This window comes from Falco biarmicus, chromosome 13, assembly GCF_023638135.1.
Source record: "Falco biarmicus isolate bFalBia1 chromosome 13, bFalBia1.pri, whole genome shotgun sequence".
Classification (NCBI taxonomy): domain Eukaryota; kingdom Metazoa; phylum Chordata; class Aves; order Falconiformes; family Falconidae; genus Falco; species Falco biarmicus.
In genome coordinates, this window is record NC_079300.1 from 15,295,074 (window position 1) to 15,318,531 (window position 23,458).

The 23,458-nt window shown below is 43.5% G+C and overlaps 1 protein-coding gene and 1 long non-coding RNA gene across 3 annotated transcripts; both read left to right on the top strand.

The window, feature by feature from the left end:
- Nucleotides 1-2: 2 nt before the first annotated feature.
- PIGZ (phosphatidylinositol glycan anchor biosynthesis class Z) lies at nt 3-5,305 on the top strand. 2 transcript variants are annotated; one of them, XM_056358297.1, is made up of 2 exons: nt 3-420; nt 985-5,305. In XM_056358297.1, exons 1-2 carry the CDS (start codon nt 198-200, stop codon nt 2,544-2,546), a joined length of 1,785 nt encoding a protein of 594 aa, XP_056214272.1. In that variant the 5' UTR covers nt 3-197; the 3' UTR covers nt 2,547-5,305. The 2 variants fall into 2 exon arrangements, with proteins under 2 accessions (XP_056214272.1, XP_056214273.1); XM_056358298.1 differs by having other exon boundaries at nt 1,005-5,305.
- A 735-nt stretch (nt 5,306-6,040) lies between these two features.
- On the top strand, nt 6,041-9,693 carry LOC130158031 (uncharacterized). The gene is made up of 2 exons (XR_008825137.1): nt 6,041-6,365; nt 9,306-9,693. It is a non-coding gene; the product is annotated as an uncharacterized LOC130158031 (long non-coding RNA).
- The last annotated feature ends 13,765 nt before the right edge of the window (nt 9,694-23,458 follow it).

A 23,458-nucleotide genomic window follows, 5' to 3' on the forward strand; every position in this document is an offset into this window, starting at 1 on the left:
GGGGCCTGGAGCTTCGGTGCAGGTTTGCGCGCTGCCTGTGCAGCACCCGCAGCGACTCGGTGCCGCAAACCCTGTCCCTGGCAAGCGGCCAGCCGCGGCGGTGATGACGGCGTGCCCCGATCGCCGGGGGATCGCCGCTCACCGGGTAATGGGCGCGTGGGGCGCGCTCGGTGCCGCTGTGCAGCCGGGCCTTGCGCATGCGCGCCGTGCTCCCGCTGCGGCGGCTGGGCCCGGGCCGGCGGGCGCGCCCCCTGGCGGGGCGGGGGGGGCGGGCGGGCGGGCGCGGCGGGGCCGGTGGCGACATGCGGGCCCGGCGGCTGTGGGCGCTGCTGGCCGCGCTGCGGGCGGGCTGGTGCCTGCTGCCGCAGGCCGGCTACCTGCACCCCGACGAGTTCTTCCAGTCACCCGAGGTGATGGCAGGTAAGGCGGCGGGCGGGGGCCCGGCCGCGACCCCCGAGCGGGCAGCGGCGGGAGGGCGAGGGGCCTGGTCCCGGTCCCGGCCGGTGCAGTTCGCCTGCGGCATGGCGGGGGGGGACCCCGGGGCGCGGCTCCGCGGGGCTGGGGGGACCCCGGGGCGCAGGGCTGCGCTGCCCGCGGCGGGCGCCGAGCGGTGCCGGGCGCCGAGCGGTGCCGGGCCGCCTCCCCGCGGTGCCGCGGCTGTGCAGGCGGGTACCCAGCGGCGGGCGCTCCTGCTCCGCGCGCAGCGAGTGGCGCCGGGACACAGCCGCCCTCACAGGCTGGTTTTGCTTTTTCCCACACCCCGCCCCCCCCCCCCTTTTTTTTTTTATATTTTTTTCCTTTGAAGCGTTGTAAAAATCAACGGTATGCTCCTAAAAATTTCAAAAGTGGACACCGGTCTCACAAGTTTAGGGACTGCTCTGCATCGTGATGCCTCTTGGCACTATGCTGTATCCTTAACGCTGAATTACTGAATAAAATAAATTACGTATGTATGTATTTTTTTCTTTTTGTTTTCCCTTATAGGAGATATTTTAAACCTACAGGTCTATTATCCTTGGGAGTTCCTTTCCAGCTCTCCTTGCAGAACAGTTGTTTTCCCATTAATGACATCTGGAGTTACCTACTGGGTGATCAAGTCTTTGCAGCAGCTGGACATATGTTCAAGTTGCATCACCAGCTACACCCTTCTTGTATCACCTCGCTTTCTCTTTACCATCTTTTCTTTCATACTTGACTACAGTGTTTATCAATTAGCTCCTCTCTGGGAAGCAGATCCATGGAAAGCTCTGGTACTTCTTGCTGGATCGTATGTCACACTGGTATTTTATACAAGAACGTTTACCAACGCGCTTGAAGGACTTCTCTTTGCTCTTCTCATGGTATTGGTTTCCTCAAGGAAGGCTGATGGCAGCTTGGCAGAGCCAACAAGCAGCCCTCTCATAGGTGTTATAACAACTGCTGGGTTTTTCAATAGGCCAACCTTTCTGGCATTTGCTCTAATGCCCCTGCTTTACTGGGCAGGTTTAATTGTTGATTCTCAAAAGAGCATTAAAACTGTCATAAACCACTTCTTGAAGCTTGTCCTATGCGCATGTTTTACTGCCATTGTTTTCATAACAGCCGACACCTTCTATTTTACCTCCATGGGCTTAAACAACCTCTACAGCATTAAAAAGAGCAGCCTATTTGATGTAATAGGTCATTTAAATGAGAAAATGATAGTAACTCCTTTCAATTTTCTCAGCTACAATCTTAATCCCCGTAATCTTGCACTGCACGGGAGTCACCCACGGGTTACACACGTTACAGTCAACGGAATAATGCTCTTTGGGATCTTACATATTCTGGCCATTGTTGCTGGTTTTAAAATGTTAAAGAAATATATCCATCAATTAATACGGGTCAGATCTTATTACCATGGGTCATCTGGGCTATTGGTGCATTCTGAGGGCAGTCCAACATTACTGCTGTTTTATTTTGTTCCTTTGGCATTTCTCTCCCTCTTCAGTCACCAAGAACCTCGTTTTCTCATTCCCCTCATCTTGCCATTGGTCCTGTTCAGTGCATCACAGAACAGAGCTATGAAGTGGAAACACGTCATTATTATTTTCAATATTCTTGGGGCTTTGCTGTTTGGGTGCTTACACCAGGGAGGACTGATACCATGTTTGTTTCACTTGGAGAGACTCATTCATTCTCCAGAGTCCTCACACCATCCAGGACACTATACTCTACTCTTTGCTCACACCTACATGCCTCCTAGGTCTCTGCTTAATATCAAGAAGAGAAACACGCATATAGAAGTCATTGATATGGCTGGGTCTGAAGAAGAAACCCTCTGCCAGACACTAGAGCAGCGAGCAAACCATTTTACCTGCAATGACTGTCATGTTTTTGTTATAATCCCCGGTACAGTCAGAGCCACAATTACGAAATGTGGCGTCTCGTTCAAGAATGAGACTTTGATTTTTCCACACTTATCAATGGAAGACCCACCACAAATGCCCTTCCTATTCAGCGGGGACTGGAGAAGTCAGTTGGGACTATACATCCTACAGCTAGACAGAAGGCAGCAGAGCCTTTAGATTTTGGGAGAACAGGGTTTTCATTTCTCAGTTCACTTGTGTGCTGCCCAAAGGTGCTGTGAGACCTTCCTCTTCACAGACCCACCTTCAGCACAAGTAGTGGCACTGGGAGCTCCCCCTGAGTCTCTATTCCCTTTCTTCGTGCTCTTACGCTCACAAGTATAGGCAGTTCTGAACGGAACCTCCTTATAATTTGAGTTATTCAGCCCCTGTGGTGTTTCATGTGACCTTGTGTAATTTTCCTAATGAGGAAGGATAAAATTGGAGCACACCAAAACTGTGATTCAAGCTTAGCTCTTTCCATGTGAGATTTATTTTTGAAAGTTCTTATAATCTCTGACAGAGGATTTATGGATTGTGTGGTTTTTACTGATAATAGGCATTAACTCAGCAGCTGGAGAGAGGTTACAGGACTAGACAAAAGCTGGTTTGACTCAATAAGGTTTTATTTTTATGCTCCTAGAAATTCAGAGCCTCCTCTCAGTCATTAGACAAGATTGCAGTCACCATATAGGCACCAGCACTGTAATACTGTCTTGGGTGGTTCTGTCTTGAAAAATCCTCAGTGTTGATCAGACAGAACATAGAACACGCTTCAGCTTTAAGTACTTGTGCTAAATCCTACAATCCAACATTTGCCTCTTTAGCGTTACTTGCCACAGTTCCATTCCTGTAGACGTGCTACATACATATTATATACAACAGCTTCAGAATGCTGCGCTTTGATGGCATTAAACCTGTCTGTTGTTTAGCTACTGCAAATGGGGCAGTCCTTCCCTCATGCGCTCCTGCTGCACATCTCACAGCTTTCATTGCTCTGTCACGGCTCTAACACGGACAGCGGTGCACAGCAGCCACCCCCAGGTGAGCTGGTTCAAGGAGCTGCGCAGACAGAAAACAGGTAATGGGAGGGATTTGATCCTTTGTACGTGTTTGACCAGCTGGATTTCTGAGCTGGCTTACTGCAGGGTTAGATTCACCCTACCAGCGCTGCTGCAGGGGAGCGTGTGAGGATCTGCGGGAGAGGCTGCATCCCCTGCGCCACCCCTCCCTTTCAGTAACCGCTCCCCATTAAATCAGCTTAGTGAGAACGACAGATCACATCTGGCTCTCTACTGGACAGCAGTCTGATTTTTAAAGCAGGCTACAAGTAACTCTTGAGCTTCAGCTAAAGATGACATAAATGCTTAACAGTGTTGCAGAAATAACCATTTCTGGTTTTGCCTGCATGAACTCCTGCAACCAAAACATCCTGACACGGATGAAGAGATTAATTGGGCACATGCATTGTAGGTCAAACCTCTCTCCATGAAACTAATCTGACACTTGAATTTTTTCTGCTCACAAAGGCAGGAATGCTTTTTGCAGTTCTTCAGCCACACAGCTTTACATAAGGTATTATGAGCCAGGTTTTTAACAAAGACAAGAATAATGTAGGTTGATGCCAGGCTCTAAAAGGAAGCTAGGCAAAATCCCTGTGTGAAGGATTTGCCTGTATCTTCCAAACTATACACATGATCTAGATTTTTAAGGAACATAGCTCTTGCACTCTTGTAAAGCATTTTGTGTCGTCTCCCCCACACGTTCATCCCACACCCTTCATCCCTCATTGACAGTCTGTAAATTAAAGGTGCATGTTCTGGGGGGAGGTAGGGGGAGAAGGGGGTGCATGTAAGTTTCTACTGATGACTCATGAAGTAGTGGACATAGTTATGAAAGCATCATGGTACCAAATATATCTTCCAAGTTCATTTCCTTTTTTTTCCTCTTACATTGGGATGACAGCCACATGCCACTGCTTGTACTCCATGTCCTGCTTACTGTTTTCAGCTTTCTTGAACAGTTTAAGTTTTGACAATTCTTTTCATAAAACTTACGATCTCTGGCAATCTCAGTGAGGTAGATACTGAAACTCTTCAGGGACGTGATGGAGCACCATTCCCACAGCACGACGACTTCTCTACTGCTGCACAGGTAACCTGTGACAGAGCCAGGAAGAGAACCTGGACTACGAATACTCAGACTGAAAATACACTGCTTTTGTCTCACCAGCTAGCCCTTCATCATTTACACTGTAGATGGGCTTTTTTCCATCCGTGCACACCGAAGTCTTTGTTGGTAGGGGGTTTAACTTTACCAGCAATGCTGGAAATTGCATCTCAGGTAATTTGCAAGGTTCTTTTCATCTGGGGTGACACAAAGAATGGAAATCATCTCCCCCAGTTAACTAAGCATCTAGTCAGATGGACTAAATAGTGAAACGTGCTATGAAGGAAGGTTAACTTCTATAGTCTTGTATATGTTCTTAGATACAGCAATTTATGTAAACCAGCCAGTGCATCACATATGGTGGACATCTCCCTCCGTATTTATATTTAGGATGGCTCTATTTGTCATTTCCCCCCCACCCCAAACCCTTCTTGCCACCATAGACTTCAGGTGTGCTTTCAGGATAGCTACTGAATCTCTTTTGCCTACCTGTAAAATGGGCGATTATCCCATCCATCACCATCATCATCAACCTTTAGAGCTCTCTTTGTATCAAAACTGTATCACATCTAGAATATTACTGTTATATAGACAGAAAGTGTTAAAGGAACTCTAGTGAGAAATCTGGTTTTATTTCAAGTTTCTTATCAAACACTTAAAGCGACAATCTTGACCGTTTTCTGGATGATGTTTAATGTGAGTCTGCCTTCTGCCTGTTACCGAGTGTTGTGGAAAGTGTTGGAAAGTGTAAACCGACTTTGAAATGAAAAGCCGTCATACCGATAAGCAGAGCGTTTCACGTTTTCATGCCTGGACTGGGGAACGACCCGCACACGCCGTGGAAGGGCAGCCCACGCCGGCGACCCTTCGTCCCTTTGCGCCGTCCGGGGTAACGCCAGATCCTCCGCGGCTGGCGCGGCTCGGCAGAGGCTGCCAGGGCCCGGTCCGTCGCCGAGGGCCCTGGGGCCCGTTCACCCGCCGGCTCCGGCGCACTCGTCCTGCCGCGCCCGGCGCAGGGTCGCGGGTGCCTTCTCTCCGCCAGCGGTATCCCACGACGGCTGCGGCCCCGCAGCTGCCTCCGGCTCGGCGCGGCGGTCAGGGCGCTGCTCCGGGGCGGCCGCCTCGGCCCGGCCCCCGCCCGGGCGGCCGCGGCCAGCCCTGCGCCCGGGCGCCGTCCTTGAGCTCCCCGAGGAAGGCGTCGCGCAGACGGAGCAGGCGGGGGCCCAGGCCCCGCGCCGCCTGACGGGCGCTGAGCTGCCCGCGGGTGATGGCGGCGGCGGTGAGGCGGGCGGCGGCGCGGATGGGCCGCGACTCGGAGAGCTTCTCCACCAGCCGCGGGCTGCTGAGGAGCGCGAACAGCACCCGCCGCAGCACCATCCTCTGCGAGCTCTCGCGAGAGCCGCTACCGCCCCCCGCCGCCTCTCGCGAGAGCCGGGCCCGCCTCGCTATTGGCTGCTCGCCGGGCGGCCGCAGGTCGCGTGCGCGGGGGCGCCGCGGGGCGGGAAGCCGCCGAGGGGCGGGAGCTCGCTGAGGCGCGGTCGCCTGGTCTCCGCCGGTACCGGCGCTTCTGAATGAGCGGGGTACCGCCGCTGCTGCCGGGGGCCGCGCGGTCCGCCCAGGCCCAGGTGCGGGCCTGCCGTGGAGTAACGATGTCGTCGCGGCTCAGGGGACGCGCTACGACCGGGATCAGCTGTTGCCGCCCGTAGGGAGCCTCACCTGCACCGCGGAGGAGCAGATCCACGAGCTCTTCGGCAAGAGTGGCGGCATCGGGAAGGCCATGGTGGGGCTGGAAAAAGCGAAGAAAACTGTCTGCAGCTTCTGCTTCGGGGAGTATCCTTCTGTAGATAGATAGCTGCCCTGGGCCACCGCAGCTGGGTAGGGCGAGCCGGGCCCCGCAGGAGCCGCGGCGGGCAGGAACGGGCAGGGCCGGGCAGGGCGTGGGTGAACAGGAGCGGAGGCTCTGAGTCCTGGAAAAATTATCCGAGGATAAATTTATTCGGTTGCTAAAGTGCCTGTGGGAGGCCTGGACGAGGGAGGGTAGCGCCAGGCTAACGGTTGGACTCGATGTTCTTGAAGGTTTTTTCCAGCCTAAATGACTCTATGATTCTAATATACGCTAATATAAGCCAGTCACTTTCAAGATAGTTGGTCTCTACAGTAAAAGCGTATTCTCCGTGTCCGGGTAGCGAGGTGTTTCTTTTCGTGAAAGTATAGCTATAAAGTTTCTGTTGGCATCTTGCATCCCTGTCATGTGTTGACGTCATTACATGCAAGTCTGCTTGAAGATCGTTCTGTTACTGGTTCCAGCGAACTCACTGAAATGGTGAAAGCTTGCAACGTGAACAGACTATGTGTGGGGCTGTCATTCGTTCTTCAGTGCCACAGCTTTATGGTTTTAGGGGTGATTGTGGCCAAAGAACTTGATCCAATATAAATGCGTTTTTAATATGCTTGAATTGCTGCACATTGCTCTGTTTCCCAAGCTGTTTTCTCAGCCCATATAGCTTCAGAAATGCAGTCGCTTTTAAAAGTAAAAGGAGCCCAATTCAGGCAAATACTTGGTTTAGTAGCCTGTTGTTCGTTCTTTCATGTGTTCAAAGTAGAAGCCTGTTTTTTTTTCATTAACCTATTTCTAAGGTATCATGCAGGAGGAAATACTGAAAATGCAATGCATCAGTGGAACCAGAGCTGATGATAGGATCATAAGGGTGGACTGGGATGCAGGATTTAAGGGGGCTAGACATTGAAGATCAGGGGGCCAGGCAGGTTGTTGTACAGTCTAGTTTTCAAGGGACTAGTGACTTGCCAGATTACAGCTTTTTGAAGGAAGACACTCGGAACAACTTCAGAAATAGCAACTTGGGTATTATTTTTTAAGATAGCACTATACATTAGTCTTTAAGTTGTCTTGTCAGTGATGATGTCATTATCCCTTGAGAATAAATGACTTTTTCATAGATTTCACTGAAAGTACTTTCAGAAAGTTCTTGGCTGTTTTGTGAGATAATATATAATTTATATATATGATATATATAAAATAAATTAAAAATAAGTCTAGAAAATTTGAGGCTGTGAAGAACGTAAAAGGACAGTGCTTAGCTTGCCTAAAGTTGAGTATGTAGCAGATGCTTCTACTGCTGAAGCGTGAGGCTAGCCATCCTCACTTCGTCTGTCTTGATTAAAGAGTCCCCCTGGGTGTTATTAGGAAGGAAGTTAGTTTATGCTGTATTCTGGGTTTCTGTATGATGCGCTTTGCCTTCTGTTTTGTCAGTCAACTCCCTGTGGCCACTTACATGCGGTTAACTCAGTTTGACTATGTTCTGATGGTGTGATAGTTTTTAAGAAATTATTTTTCTCTGTCTTTACTGGACTTCCCTCTTTTTCCTCCTTTGTAAGGTCCAAGATGAATATCAGCAAGACTGTGATGCTGGAAGGTATAGCTATGGTAAAACTGTTCAATGCCAGTGAATAGTGACTCATCAGCCTTACAGGAGAACCAGATCTAGATTGTGAATGTCACTAGGCACAAAGGTCTGTTGCACACAAATTCATGTAGCTAGAAATTCACAGAAACTACTATCCATGTTCCTGTGACCACATACTGTGTTCAGTATCTCTTCCATTTAATACCAGGATTTAAAGCATTGCAGAGTACGTTAGTACAGAGGATCTGGGAGCAAGGTTTTAAGGACTAGTATGCTTTCGTCTCTAAATGCTGCTGTAACTCTACTAAAAGGAATAAAGGTTTAATGGTATGGTGCTTTTTTTCACTGGCAAAACTTGATTATTCTGTCACTGGGTTTTGTTTACATTGGATTCACAGGGTGAAGAGCAGCAATAAAGGAGGATTGGGGTGTGTTGCAGAGATGAAAGAAAAAGGCAAAAGGCTGTAAAGGAAGTGGAATTTCTGGGGAAATTTTCCAGTTTCTAGGGAAGACTGAAAGTTGCAGGTTTTCTGGAGTTACTGGATTAGCATCCTTCTACACTGATGTTGTTCCTCGCGCACCTACATGAATGGCCAAAATAAAACAAGTCGGAGCCCAGGAGTCATAAAGTGGGAAACAAGCCTAGCAGAGAGCAGAAAACAGACCCTTGCAGTGTTCTACAAAGTGTAATGTGATTGCACAACATTGCGTGATTCAGAATTGTTTTGTTTTGTGCAATACAGAGAACAGCAAGTGTAAGAATTGCAGTAGCAGTTATTTTCACAGTTGGAGTAGCAGTATTTTGCTCCTGTCTGGTAGCTCTCTACAGCCTTAATATTTGAGGAAAAAATTCTTTCCTGTATCTACAAGAGTGGCGTGAAACCAATTGTACAGTTACCCCCCAAAATGGGATGTCTGAGGAACTGTGGGTATAATGAGAAAGTTTGTTCTCAGAATAGATTTTCTGTTTGAAAAACTTTATTTCAGACAAAGGAAAAAAAATATGACTTTTGGGAGGAGCCTTACTTTCTACAGAGCATGTGGTAAGAATACTAAAAGAATTGTAGGACTCTATAGATTCCCCACCACCCCTGTATCCTATAAATACTGCTGGTTTATGTGATGGGATTTTGATGTACTGTACACGTAGGAATAAAAGTGGTTAGTGATCCCAAGATATATGTGAAATTGACCTGCTGAAATTTAAAAGGGACCATGACAGTGCTTTGGATTTTATTGGTTTTTTTTTTTATATGGACTTGTGAATTCTTTGGAAGTGGCAGTGCATAAAGTTTTGTCCAAATACCTTGTGGTCAATGAATCCTTAAAATCTTTAAAATACCAGGTATATAAAAGTTGGATCTTTACTCACTGAAGATAGTGTTGGAAATCTTACTGTGTTTCTTGTGTACAGTTAGTCACAACTATTACTGTAAATTGCAAATACAGTGAAGTAGAACAACTGCAATGAGACTTAATTAGGAAGTGAGGGTTTGGATGTGGGGGTTTTGGCACATACAGTAAAACTAGATTTTCAGGATCACTTGGTGCTGATCTGCAAACAAGACTTTGAACAAAGTTACCTTTTTCTTCATAGTACATTTAATTATGAGTCTACAGCCTGTAATTTCTCTAGGAAACCTCTGAAGTTTATATTTCATTGTAAGAATTTTGTATGAAGAATTATGTTACTCGTAAGCCACTTTCAAATAAAGCTGCAACATTAAAATGGTCTCTTTTGTTTTGTTTTTTAAACGGAATCGGTGAGAGAAAGGAGCTATATTCACTGTTGTCCGCATCCTTTACTGTAGAGTCTTTTAAGATGGAGAGAGTGAATAATCCTTCCCTTTGACTAGATTTTCAGTCTTGTTCAGTTCTTAACTGAATGCTGAAAGATGTTTGGTTAATGCTCTTCGTTCTGAAAATTTTTTGGATTACAGAACAAATTAAATTATGCACTGATACTGGAGTGGACAAGAAAGTCCTTGGTGTGTAACAAGTAGTTTTCAAGGTACACTGCCTTATACAAATGAGGTTTAAAGTTAGTTTTTATTGTAAGTGATGCAAGACAGTCATTCTGAAATGAAGTGAAGGTGATAATAAGATTTTCCCTCAAAACCATCACTGCCTTTTGCTGCATTTGTGCAATGTGTATGGAAGGATTTTGTTTTAAGTGAGATTTTCTATTCTGAGAGAAATTTCAATCAAAATGGGATTTAAAAGCACATGATATATCATGTGAAGTCTTAGTATCTCAAAAGTGCATATAGAGGAAATTGATTGAACATGGTTTGATTTTTGCCTTCCCTGATTGAAATCAGGCACGGCTCTGCTGAAGCTAGTGTTTAACAAAAGTAACTGAATTAAGTCTTTAAAACTTCACTGGGGGGCTTCTTTAGCTTTCTTACATGCCAGCTTGTTGTGATTATCTTGGAAGTATAGATCTCCTGTGATTTTTTGATGTGCCAGTTCATTATGATTATATACATTTTCCTAGAAGTTTAAGCTGTATATTAGCTTTTCTAAATACTTGTTCATCATAATTAAAGTACTTTTATGGAATTGGATCCATAAAGTAATGCAGAAGCTGATAATATGAACGGAAGCTTAGATATGGTGGGTTGATTTACACACTTCTCTTTGGCACCAATAGCTGCAGATAGGGTTTGTATTCATAGCATTTGGGTCTCCGTGTTACAGCATAAAATCAGTAGAGTGTAGATTGGAGCATTAAAGGCCTTCATTTTCAATGACTGACAAAATAATCCCAGTTGCCAGTGTACCCCTGCAGGGTAGTTTCAAGATGATCTTTATATTAGTCAGGTTACTACCCTGTGCAGCAGGAAAATTCCTGCTCGGGTTGGTGCCAGTGCGACCACCGTTGGTGTTGAAGTAATGGTTCTTTCTACTCAGATGATTCTGAAAGACAAAATGATTAAAGTATTTGAGATAATCCAGCTTCTTTTCTTCCGTATCTTGTTGGATTAAGCTTCTTGCGAAGGTAAAAATTGATGCAGGACTGCTAAAATCAACGTGGTTTGTACAAAGGATTCTATCTATAGAGTCAAAGACAATACTAGTCAAGGGAAAGCAGTCCACAGGGACTGAGCATCTAATAGATTGTTGTCCGTTTGAGTTTCTAAAGCACAGATTGTACCATACACTACAGCATATAAATGAAGAAGAATTAGAGTGGGCGTTTCTTTTTAATCTCTGGGATTTCTGCTACTAGCCAAGTATATCTGGTACTTTCAGGTAAGTGTAGGACCTGATGTAACTACAGGTGAAGTACCAGACAATTGGTGAAGACTGCAGAGAGAAGCGTCCTGGGCTTCAAAACTTCTATCATGTTTGGGAAGTAATGGGAACTAATTAATTGTCTGCTTTCATAGGTCTCCTGCCTGTTCCTATCTAAGCTTTTGCACAAGGGGTTGGAGGTACTCAGAGGTGTTCTGTAGAAATGCACCCAAGTCCTCTGCTCTTTTGGGGTAACTAGATGGTGTAAATGTTTCTTAAGGCTTGGGGGAGGAGGCCTCCCTGCCCTTGTCTGGCTAAGACCAGTGTTGAGTTTGTGACTGACGGGTGTTATCTCCATTACTGCTTCATCTCCTTCTGCCCTAGGTAGACAGAGGAAGGTTGGCTGTGTTTGTCTCCCAAGGTTTTAGTAATGGTGCAAACTGAAAACAGGCCTTGCCTCTCAAAAACATGCTCTATCCAGGCTGGATGAGAAGCCATAGTAAAGAAAAGGGCCAATTTCTTTTTCAGGGTCATCTACTCATTTTTTAAGAATTAATTTAGGATTTGTATGCTGAGGTAAAAGGCTTCAAGCATAAAGTTCCTTTGAGGTTCGTTTTCAGACCTTAAACTGATTGAACTATTTAAGACTTCTTTCTTCCACCCCCAGACGCAGCCATCAGCACTGCACAAGGAGACACCATAGAAGTTTAAGTTAAGCAAATTGGTCATCGTGTTGTCTGTTCCAGAGACTTGTACAACCCGGAAGAGGTGTGTACACACAAATTTAGGACTGTGAGCTTCAAGCATCTGAAGTTCCCAGTATAGCCTTAACTATAGTCATGATCAATTCTAGAAAAGAGAATCTGAGAGAAAAATAGATCAGAAAAATCTTTCATTATCACCTACATTTACTCTAAACTTGGCCCAGTGAGGTCTTCTGCAAGCCCTACTTTCTTAGTGCTTCACAATTAAATTTTGTTTTCTATAGTACATTCTGGATCAAGATTGAGCACAGTCTTCTATGTTCCATTCTAATTTCTGAGCAAATGATCTACGTCTGGAGAACCCATAAAAATAGAATATTTGCACGTTAAGACCGCGTAACTTCACCCAGTGTCTGTACCACAAAGGTAGGAAGCGTGTATATCCCTATCAGTTGAAGACAGTTAATGTGAAGAAGATTTGCTGACCTTCAGCAGCTGTTTTCTGAGAGCAGAAGAAATCAGTTCTTGTGTCAGGGTTCCACAGTTCCGCTCTGCTTCCCAACCTGCTTTCAAAGAACTTTACTTCAGTGAGGTAATACTTCTCCAAGATTGTTTTAGCTTCTGCCTGAAGGTGATTTGAATGTCTGTTAGGGCTCCCTACGGAAGAAGAAGGAAACAAAGAGGTGAACAGGTAGCCAAACGCCTTTTTGCAAAACTTACTAATTAGTATGTTTAGGTCTGACACAAGTAATCTTTCCCTTCAGCAGAGCCGTGAAATCTCGAGTTTCTGGGGAGCAGCACAAGCAAAACGCCAGAGGACTCCCTCTAGTGACTACAGAATTGCGTGATTTTCGTATTCTGACGGCGAAGGCGGTTGCTGAAGCTGTTTCGTGCAGCACGCTCTATGTTGTACTGTCTCAAGATTTTGCTTTGGTTTGTGTTGTAAAAAAAGAAAAAAAATCTGATTTTCATCTGTGGACCATTTTTCAGAGTGGAGGCAACTAGAGATCAGGATTTGTGGGTTTGTAGCCTGTCACTGTTTCTCTTTAGCAGCTGCTTAGATGTCTTTTGTACTGGATATTGTTATACACAATATGCTGTGTCTGCGGTGACTTCTTTCCCTGCCCCCAGAAACCTCTTCAGATTTTGCTAAAAAGCTAACCTGTGATATTGAAGGAGGGCTTGAATCTTAGATGCCCAATCCATGCTTTATAACGTCCCCTTAATTATATTTTGTGTAACCGTGCCAGTAAATCTTGAGCCAAAAATCTGTTTTTCAGTCTCTAGCAGGTTATGAAATCAAGTTCTGTATTACACATGAAATAAATGCATGCAGCTTGCCGAGGCAGTAGGCAGGGTCTTAAATGTCTGATTTGTTTCTGTGGAGTTACAGTAGTCCTTCAGGCACTTCGCAGACTTCAGTGTCTGTTGCTTCAGAGGATCTCTGTGGGAAAGTGCCCTTTTTTTAATGTTACAGATTTTTGATTGGAGGTGTAAGGGGGCTTATGCTGTATGCGACAAGCCTGTGGTGGGTAAGGAGTTGAGCCTCTTGGTCTCCTCAATCCCAGCTCTGGCAAGACTGCCTTTCCTGTCTGTGCTAATGTATTTCATGACACAGTAATGTGTAAGGAAGACACAAGTACACTTCTCACACATGGTTTGGAGAGATGAGTAGTACCTGTGGGATATAGATCAGATGTTTTAAACCATGTTTACAAAATAATCATATCTTAAGAACAGAGTAGGGATCTAGTGGAAAGAATCCTCTCCATGTGGGGCTGATGTTAGTTACTTCATTTTAATACCTTCCAAAAGCAGATGCAGGCATCTTTGCTTAAGTCTTCCAGCTGTCTGACAGTATTGCTGTACCATTTTACAGCTCGGGAACAGCTGAGTGAAGACTGTTTAAAATTTTCATTTCCTTCCCAGGAGCACCTTTGCCTGGATTTACAGAGGGCGCTTCTCAATGGGAACAGGACTGCATGGAATGGCTTTTCACATTAATCCCTCTGAAGGATGGAAGCTCTTAGTTGTTCTTTGCACCTTTGTGCTGTGGCTAAATTGGGCCGAAGCAGCAATCTAAGAGTATGTGACCTAAATGAAATGTAGATTTTATTATTTCCCTACACACACATTTGAAGGCAAAATACCAGTTATTACTGGTGTAGGATTTTATTGATTTGAAGGTGCTACAGTAGACATTTGCTTTTGAAAACCTTCTCTTGACTGTTTCATAAGAGCTGCAGTTCTGGTTGAATGTTCTTCCCAGAAGCCTTCTCTGTGTTTTCCAGTGGTTGTTTCTGACTACGTAAAACCTGCATGTATGTTATTCTGTTATCCTTCAGCAAAGTCTAGACAAAGCCAGTTGCTTCTCCCTGACAGGAAAATCTACCACTGTTCCAGCAGCTGTATGAGGGGCTGAGTCAGGACTGCAGATGCTAAGTTGCATAGAAACTGATGTACCTTCCATCAAAAAACAGCGTGAATTAAGCATTACTCAGTTAATGCCTGGGAATACATCTTTCTTGAGTGCCTTGAGGATGAGTAAGTTTCTGAAAGTAAGACTATATGTTAAGTAATTTTGTTGGCTTTAATTTTACTGATTAGAGCTACCTCTGCTTTTCTTTTTGAGGTGAGCCATTTATTGATTCCTCTGGGACTGATATTTTTCAACTAGGATGGTATTGAACCACAATTTGTGTTATTTCAAGTCTAATTAAAAGACATCTTTTCACAGAATACAATTTGAAAACAAATGGAAAATAAAATTTGCTATTTTGGTATTTCTCTGGTTACATGCAACATAAATATCAGTATAAATTAGCCTAACTGAGTCAGATTGTAATTAAGTTGCTGAACAATGAAGCTTTTCCCTTCCATACTAACCTCTCCCTGCAAGCCACGATTTGAAAAGGAGATTCTGATTTTATTTAGTTATAATAGGTAAGAATATATTAAGTATTAATAATACATATTGGGTTTAGATCTGTAGCTCACATGCAGTTTGAATTGCTTCAAACTGAACTTGTTTCAATTTTTTGACTCTATTAATGGTCTTATTGTTTTATACTTCCTGTCTTAAAATATTTTTTGTGGGAAATTTTTCTAACTTAAAGTGTTGCTAGTCTGTTCAGCTTAATTATAAGTGGGTGCTTTTTTTGTTGTGTGTGTTTGGTTTTCTGTAATATGGCTGTTTTGCAACATCTTAAATTGCTTTTTGTGAAAACAAACCCCCTGTCAGCTTGTCACACTGCCACAAGATGTCATGAGAAGCCGTGTCTCGCTTGAAGATGAGTGTGTTCTGCAAGTCCTCGCAGTCAGCTGAGTCGAGTAGTTGTTCTGGAATGATGTGTTCTGGAAGCATCTCATCTCACCATACAGCTAATGCAGTGTATCAGTTTCTTGAAGAAACTTTCGTATTGGGATTCCGCTTGAAAGTGACTAGTGACTGATTAAACCAACTCCTATGGTACCCTGAAGCAGCGGAGGTAGGAGCCTTCAGGCTGCTGGGATGCAGCAAGCCTGCTAATACTAACTACTGTAGAACTGAAAGGTTCTGTATGTTGTAACCACGACTGTGCAGGCTGGCAAAGGACTGGTTTGTGGTTTGGTTTTTGCAAGATTTTATTTTTTTCCCCTGTCTGGATTTACTCCAGTAAGAGGAGAAATGTGTTTCCAGGAACTGGAAAGGACTTTTTCCCATAAAGTCCAGGAATTCCCCGAAGTCTCTGCACTTTTTCTTCTGATTTTAAGTTCCCAGCTGAATTTCCTCTTTTGAAATATGCATATTAGCCTGAAAAAGCCTTCAGGCAGCAGCTTTGTAATGTTCCGTCCTGCACAACTGTAAGGAGAAGGTGTTTGGTTTTGTCTAAGCTTGCCAGAGGGAAGCTCAGCAGACAGTTTGTGAGTTGCTCAGATCTCACACACGCCCCCCTTGACTCACGGTGGACTTTTTGATGAATCGTTTTATGGAGTGCAGTCCTCTCAGGAACTTAATTTTTTCTCCTGTTGAGTTCAGTGAGAGCTGTGTGCATAGTGCTAGAGTACCGAATGTTCTTTAATGAGCTTTATTTAACTTATTTCTCCATAAACTAAACATGTAACATGCTAACATGCCAGGAGAATTCTTGAAAGGTCATGTGGGAGCAATATTGACTCCTCAGTTGTATATTAAAGTGAGTCAGGGAAGCGGTGCAAAACAGCGTCACCGAAAGTATCCATTTTGGTTTTTTTGGTAGGAGATACTCAAAGTCCCTCAGGGCAGGTGTCCAAAATCAGTTGCAGGACAGGGTTTTTTCTCAGAATGCAAGGCCATAAAGGCCAACAAATATTACTTAGTCTACAGTTTGACAAAGAAAGACCTTGCTTCAGAAAAACGCAGAAAGCTGGCAAGATATGAAAAGTGAGGGAAGAATCCAGCTGATTTGTGCTAATCCAGTAATTTGGATTCTAGACACAAAAATGGTCACCAAGGCAAAGTTAATAAAACGTTAAAAGAGGCCCGGTAGCCTGAATAAATACATGATGTCTATCAGCAGTCCCTGGATACGGTGCTGATATGGTGTTGATTCTGTGTTTGATCATGTATTTTCCCCTAAAGATATTTAATTGAACTAAAACTGGCATGACACTGAGCGTGTTACGATTGATCCATTCCCTATTAGAAAACAAAATGACTTTGTACATGAGCGAGTGGTGCTGTTTCTCGTGCTCTGCGAATTGTCTTCCCGGCTGAGCCGATTGCTTCACAGGCTGGAGTGCTCCATGAGCCGAGCACGCCTCGGCAGGCACCGCACATTTGTTGTCAATATGGAGATGAATAGAACTGAGAACTAAATAATTTTAATCGCTTTCTAGGAAAGAATGACCCAGGGCTCCAACTTCAGACAAAGCCGAAGGTAATTAACTATTCCCAGACTCAGCTGTCCTGAGAGGGGAGAGAACATACCCTACAAAGCTGTATGCTTGAAGTACCAAAAGTCTATGGTACAATCTGAGGATTGTGATGGACTCTCAGACTGCAGAGTTTGATGGGCGGCACTGGAGAGCGCGCATTTTCACTGGATATTTGCAGAAGGACGTGTCTGTCCCACCCGTCGAAAGACAATCTCTTTATCTGCTAAAGGCTTCAGAGCGTACAGACAGCTGTGACCGCCTTCCGCATAGAGGGTCAGGGTGCTTTCCCTGCATGTGTGGCACTGTAACAAAGCTCATCGTTTTCCTTTTTTTTAATGGTTATGGCAGACGCCTGCACTGTTCAGGAGGAGCATCATTACAGCTGTTAAGTCTGGGAGAATTTAATCTGTTCTGTGGGTATACAGATGGAACTACATGGGGTTTAGTCTGGGTTGAAGTTAATGTGAGGATTCTGGCATCTTTATTTCAGGTTTTGGTATTTCAGCTTTTAATAAATTTGAAGTTAATATTTTAGTGCACATAAAATGCAGAATAGCTTCTCAGTAATTATTTTTTCACTGTTAGTCAGAAGTTTATACTGGGCTATGCAATTTCACAATGAAGTTCTCCTCTGTTAGCTGCTATCATTACAATCCCAAGAAATTAACTTCTTCGTGATTTCCAAAATACACAGGTACCTGAACAAAGTCCAGTGTAAGTATAGTGTAATAGGGCTTTTTTAAAAAGCAAGTTTTAATTAATTTTTTTAAATAATTCTGACCTGTAATGTATTATCTCATTTAGAAAGCATTCAATTCAAATTCAATTTGTGTTGAGGACCTTTTAAAATAATACATTATTTCTACACATTTTTTATTGCTGAATATGCTGTTGCCACAACTGATGTCAGTGACAGTATAACTTACAGCAGAGACGGGAGACTGAAACTGCAAAGGAATAGTGGTGACAAAAGGTAGAAATAAAGTATCGTTTTCTATTCAGCCTTCCTTTTAAATGGAGGAAAGGTATTCCACATTTATAAGGATTATATTGTTGCTTTTCAGACGTGATTCAAAGATACATATTGAGAGAAGGAAAGTATAAAACATAGTTGTGTCATTAGGAATTCTAGTTCCATTCAAATAGGAAATGTTCTATTTATGATCCTTAGAGAGAGCCTTCAGGTCATGAACAGCATTTCCATTTGTGGAGAAAAATGTAAGAATAGTTTTCTGAAGGTCTGTATAAAAGGAACATTCTTTTTTGAACCCTTTATTCATTCGATTTTGGGGCACATTTAAAAAATCATTGAAGAATTAATAGAAGCTCTGTGAAAAATAACATTTAAAACCCTCAGTGAAATTCCAATGTTTTTTTGCAGTATTCACAGTTTCATTTTTAAGTGAAATAAGTTGATTTCAATAGGTCTGAACTCATTAGTTACATATACCACAAGAAGGACCCGCTTTTCCTTTCATTCACTCCAGGGTGGATGAAGAGTGAATTCACAGACCTTGGTGGCATTACTGTGCATAGACCTGGGAAGGGAATGGGTGAGCAGAGTATCTGCTGTCATGTGCAAGGGATATTTTTTTAAGAGACAAGGATCTCAGTTTCTGGATTTGAATGTACTCTAAACCTGGATATTAGAATATTTCTAAGTGTTTTGAACACTTGAACTTCTAAAACATTACATGTGTGAGGTTATTATCTTTATGCATGCTCATCCTATGGACAGGGGCATGAAAATATCAGTGAAAAGTAGGCTTTTTGCATCTCCTACTGTATTTACAGTTTCATAATCTGAGGATGTTGCACCTTTGCACTGGTGGAAAAGGGACCACACTGATGAGTGATGATGATGATGCAACAAACATGTCAACAATGATGTCAATGCTGCATCACAGCATATTTGTCTTTTGAAGTCTTTGAAATATACTAGCATATCTTGATTTTTGTAGCAGGTTGATTAGATTATGGACTAACTCTGGTAGGAACAGAGATGCTCTGACCTGTATCACTTCTGGATGTGAACTGGTTGATCATTGTGACACTGAACTGTACTTTGTGGCCTCACTCACTCATGTCAGCAGCAGCACAGGGATCTGCAGGGATGACACCTGGTTACTCCTCAGCTGTTTTCCATTTTTCATCATTACAGTCTTTATGCTGGTGCTCATGGCCTAATGTATCAGTGTATTAAAAAGAAATGTGGATATTTGATTTTTCCCCATGAAGCTAGGGGAATTCGGAGTTTATTTAAAGCAATGTACTTCATACTTTTTTTAAGAATTGCAGGGTTAAGCATCTTAGGTCTTCTGTTAAACATAGAAAGAAAACACTTAATTGTTTGCCAATAAACTGGTATGCTTTGTTCTAAAAAGATTCGAAGAAAAATTTTTAGGTGTTTTGCAATATTTCCCTATTTCCTGGCTAAGCTGCATATATTAATTTATTAATAGCAAATTCCCTGTTTTCTGTGGTTGCAAAATTTACTGTGAGTAGCCTAGCATCCTTCCTGTAAAGGACAGGGATGCAGTCCCATTCTCAAAAGTGGCGTTCGGCTGTTTCCTCTCCTCTTGTGGTAAAAAACTATGCAGCTGTAATGCAGCTGTTGTGACTGCAATGGGGAGCACAGAGACAACCTGCTTCAATGCACAGCCCACATCTGTCCTTGGAAAAATTCAAAGTGACAGGAAGCATGCTGAGGCCATATGTCAGCAAAGCCGAGTTCGGAACAGGCTGCGTTGTAAGCAGAGGTTTAATTTCTAGCACAGTTTTTGAGGCACTTGAGTCCACAACATTAAGAACAAGTTTCCTTCTCTGAATTACCACTATGTGTCAGCAGTTGGTTGAAAACTTTGAGCAGAATCTTCCCCAGAAGTGCATGTTTAACTCTCTCACAGCTGTCAGGACTTACGGTACTTCATTCATTTTTGTGTACAAGTTACCTGCCTTGTATGTTAAAGAATCCGGAATGTCTAAGTGCTGCCTTTGCTGGGCCTTTGGAGCTGTGATATGCACTGAAGGGACATTCCTCTGTGAGGGGTCTGGTATCTCCAGTATCACTCCTGGGAGACCTGGCACGTGGACAATACATTGTCTTTAAAACTCTTCATCAGTTCTTGATCCCTTTTGAGTTTTGGAGCACTGAAATGAATTGCTTGTTTGAATGTATTGAGTGAAACAATAGCTTAATATGAGAAAGATGGCAGCTTTTTGATGTGATTCTTAACCAAGAAAACAGAATTCTCATTTTCCATTTATTTAATTAAAGGAGCAGTATAAATCAAATAGGAAAAGCTGAAATTGTTCATCTCAGTCCTTGGCTGACCTGCATTAGGCAGACATTAATTTCACAGGATCACAGAACAGTTGAGGTTGGATGGGACCACTCGTGACCGTCCAGTTCAACCCCCTACTCAAAGCAGGATCACCTAAAGCAGGTTTCCCAGGGCTGTGTTCAGTCAAGTTTTAAAAGTCTCCAAGGCTGGACGCTCCACACAAAATCTGTGGGCAAGCTGTTCCAGTGTGTTTGGGCAGCGGCACCGTAAAAAAGTCTTTTCTTGTGCTCACATGGAGTTTCATGTGCTTTAATTTGTGCTAATTACCTCTTGTCCCGTTGCTGAGCACTGCTGAGAGGAGCCTGGCTCTGTCGTCTTTGCACCCTTTACACCATCAGGTATATATACTCATAGATGAGTTCCCCCAAGCCTTCACTTCTCCAGCCTGAACAGTCCCAGCTCTCTCAGCCTCTCCTTGTACGACAAATGCTCCAGTCCCTCAATCATCTTTATGGTCCTTCATTGAACTTGCTCCAGTGTGTCCCTGTCTCCCTGTATGTACTGGGAAGCCCAGCACTGGACCCAGCCCTCCAGATTTGGCCTCGCCAGGGCTGAGCGGAGGGGAGGATCACCTCCCTTGTCCCATTGGCACCGCTCTGCCTAACACACCCCAGGACACCGCCGACCTTCCTTACTGTCAGTGCATGTTTACTGGTATTTCTTTGATAGAGTCTTCCATTCTTCACAAAATTCCCAGGTATGTCCAGGCTGCAGAGTTACTCCCCTGTTGTTTTCATGGCTTATTTTTTTTTTTCATAAACATGATTATGATTAAAAATATTCTTATATGCTACAAAACTGCAGTGTAGGCTTATAGTTTTCTCAGTAAAGACTCAGCTTAAACTGTGCAATTAAAGAAAAATCGAAACCACAGATCAATTGTGAGGTGGATTCTATTTATATTTTAACATTGGTAGAATATTTACTGTTCCTTTACAGATTTATTTGGTTTCAGAAATGAAGAAAAGATTCAGTTTGGAGAACACTGGGGATTTTTAGAATTGTTGGAAAAGCCCACCCTTCACAAATGTCACAATGTACCTCCATCATCTGTATAATATGTTTTTATTTTTTGTGTCTGTCCTGGTTCTCTGTAAGAACTTTTTCATAACTGAGGAGCTGGTTCCAAATAACTACACTGGCATCTTTGAAAATATGTTATCAATCAGTGTTGCGTGGAGGTTTTCTATGTTTTTTGAAAGCAATGCTCAAGTCTGAAGCATTGTGAGTTGTTGCTGACCCTTTGCTTCCTCTCCATGTTTTCTTTCAGTGTCTCAGCCCCAACAGCTTACCTCCTAGCAGAATGTCCTTTCCTGCTTCAATTTCTCCCATATATTCTTTGTTTGATGTTCCAAGCTGCATGGATGACATATCATGGTTAATTGCTCTTCTTCTCTGCATGTATGTAGTTTGATCAGAGGTGCTAGTGAGACGGCACAGAAAAGCTGCGTATCACTGCTTTGCTGTGCCTTGACTTCGTGAATGTCAGTGCTACCAAATGACAGCGTGTGCCATGTTCTGCCTTGGAGTCACAGTTTTGAGTTAACTGGGGTGGCCCTAACACTGCTGAGCTGCTGGGCGCCGTGACCTCCCCCTCAGCTGCACTTGTAACTGTGTGTTTGGTTGCCTGCAGTCCTACAGAGAGCCTTCCTAGTAATGAGTGGTGCTGAGTATCAACAATTCACCTTGCAGTCGGTGGTAAGGCCTCCGATATCTCCCTAAATAATACAGTTATAATTAGGATAGTCCCTGGGTGGTTGTTAATACTTAGTTAAAATTAGCCAAAAATATTTTATATTCTGAGTAATTTATTTCCCTGCCCTTTGTGACATGTTTGGCTCTGGCCAGTATGTTCTGTTTGCATCCTGTGCTATTTTTAGTAATGCCGATTACCCTTCCCCCAACTTCTGTTGCAAAACAGAATGACACGTCTTTTCACTGGTACGTGCTATTTTCACACAGGGGTTCAGTTTCACCAGTGATCAAAAACAGATGGATCAGTCGTGTGTGAGGACTAGTTCAATCTGAGCACTGCCGAGCTAATTGGAGTGGGCTAGTGGATGTGTTCCTTTCTTTTTCTTATACATGTAAATGAAAGTGTCATTTTAAATATAAGCTTGCTATTATATTTAAAGCTTGTCTTTCTGTCTGCTTCCACAGAGAAGAGGCAAAAAAGAACATGTAGTTTCTGACAGGTCTGAATTTGGTGATTTTCTTGGAAGAACCATTTTCTCTGTAAGATGCGTTTCATGGGCTGTTTTGAGTCAGCTAGAGACCTGCCAGAAACAGTGCTGATTCCAGGAGCATCAACAGGCAGCGGAAATCTCTGTTCAGAGCTTCCAGAAATGGCAGGGAGATCAGCCAGGTTCTGTGTTGACATAAGGTTTTTCCCCATCTTTCTGCAGACCGTGTCCCGTATTAGCCAAGCTCTAAACAGCATTAATAAATGCCAAACACATTTTCTGCAGCTGCATGAGAAAGCTGCCCAGAGTGGCTATTTATCACTCTCACTCACTCTGACCCAATCAGACCCACATTACCTGTACAGAAAATCGATTGGAGGGGGATAATTCTTTACAGCTTCTCATGAAAGAAACAGTTAATCATTTATAACCAGACTTGGTCTTTATGGCTGTTTATGATTCTTCTGTTCATGACAGTAGGAACATGTGGGGCCCCAGGAAGCACCAGGGCGCTGAGAATATTTTGAGAGATGCTACTGTAGTGAGAACCTTAAATGCAGGGTAGTTTATAGCATGATTTGTATCAAGTCTCGGTCTTTAAAACTAATAGTAACTATAAGCTTCAGTGCCGATTTCAGATCGGACTAGCAGTGACCTCAGATCCAAACCAGTTTTCAGTGATGGTGCACATCCAGGGTGGGTTTTGAGAAAATTCACAAGAGCATATCACAGCTAACGTAATTTAAATAGTATATGATGCGACCCTTCCTTACTACTGAGGCCATTAAGGCAATAAATGGTTGGATGTGAATCACCTAGCTGGTTTTGGTTTGGTTTGGTTTCCTTAATACAGCGTTCAGACTGTATAAGTTCTAATGCTTTGCCTGTCTGCTATGTGTACAGATAAGTTTAATTATTAAGGCAACCTTTACCTTAAGTTGATTAAGCTTCTTGTGATTTTTTTTTTTCCCTAGACCTTCCCTGACCCTATCAGTTGCCTTAATAAAAGATGTAATTCCTCTTGACAAACTTGTAGTTCTGTTGATCTATGATGGACTAAGGAGGGTATGACTGAGAACATTAAGTAAAGAGAAATAAAACCTATGGTTAGGCAAGAATAAAAAGGAAGGCATC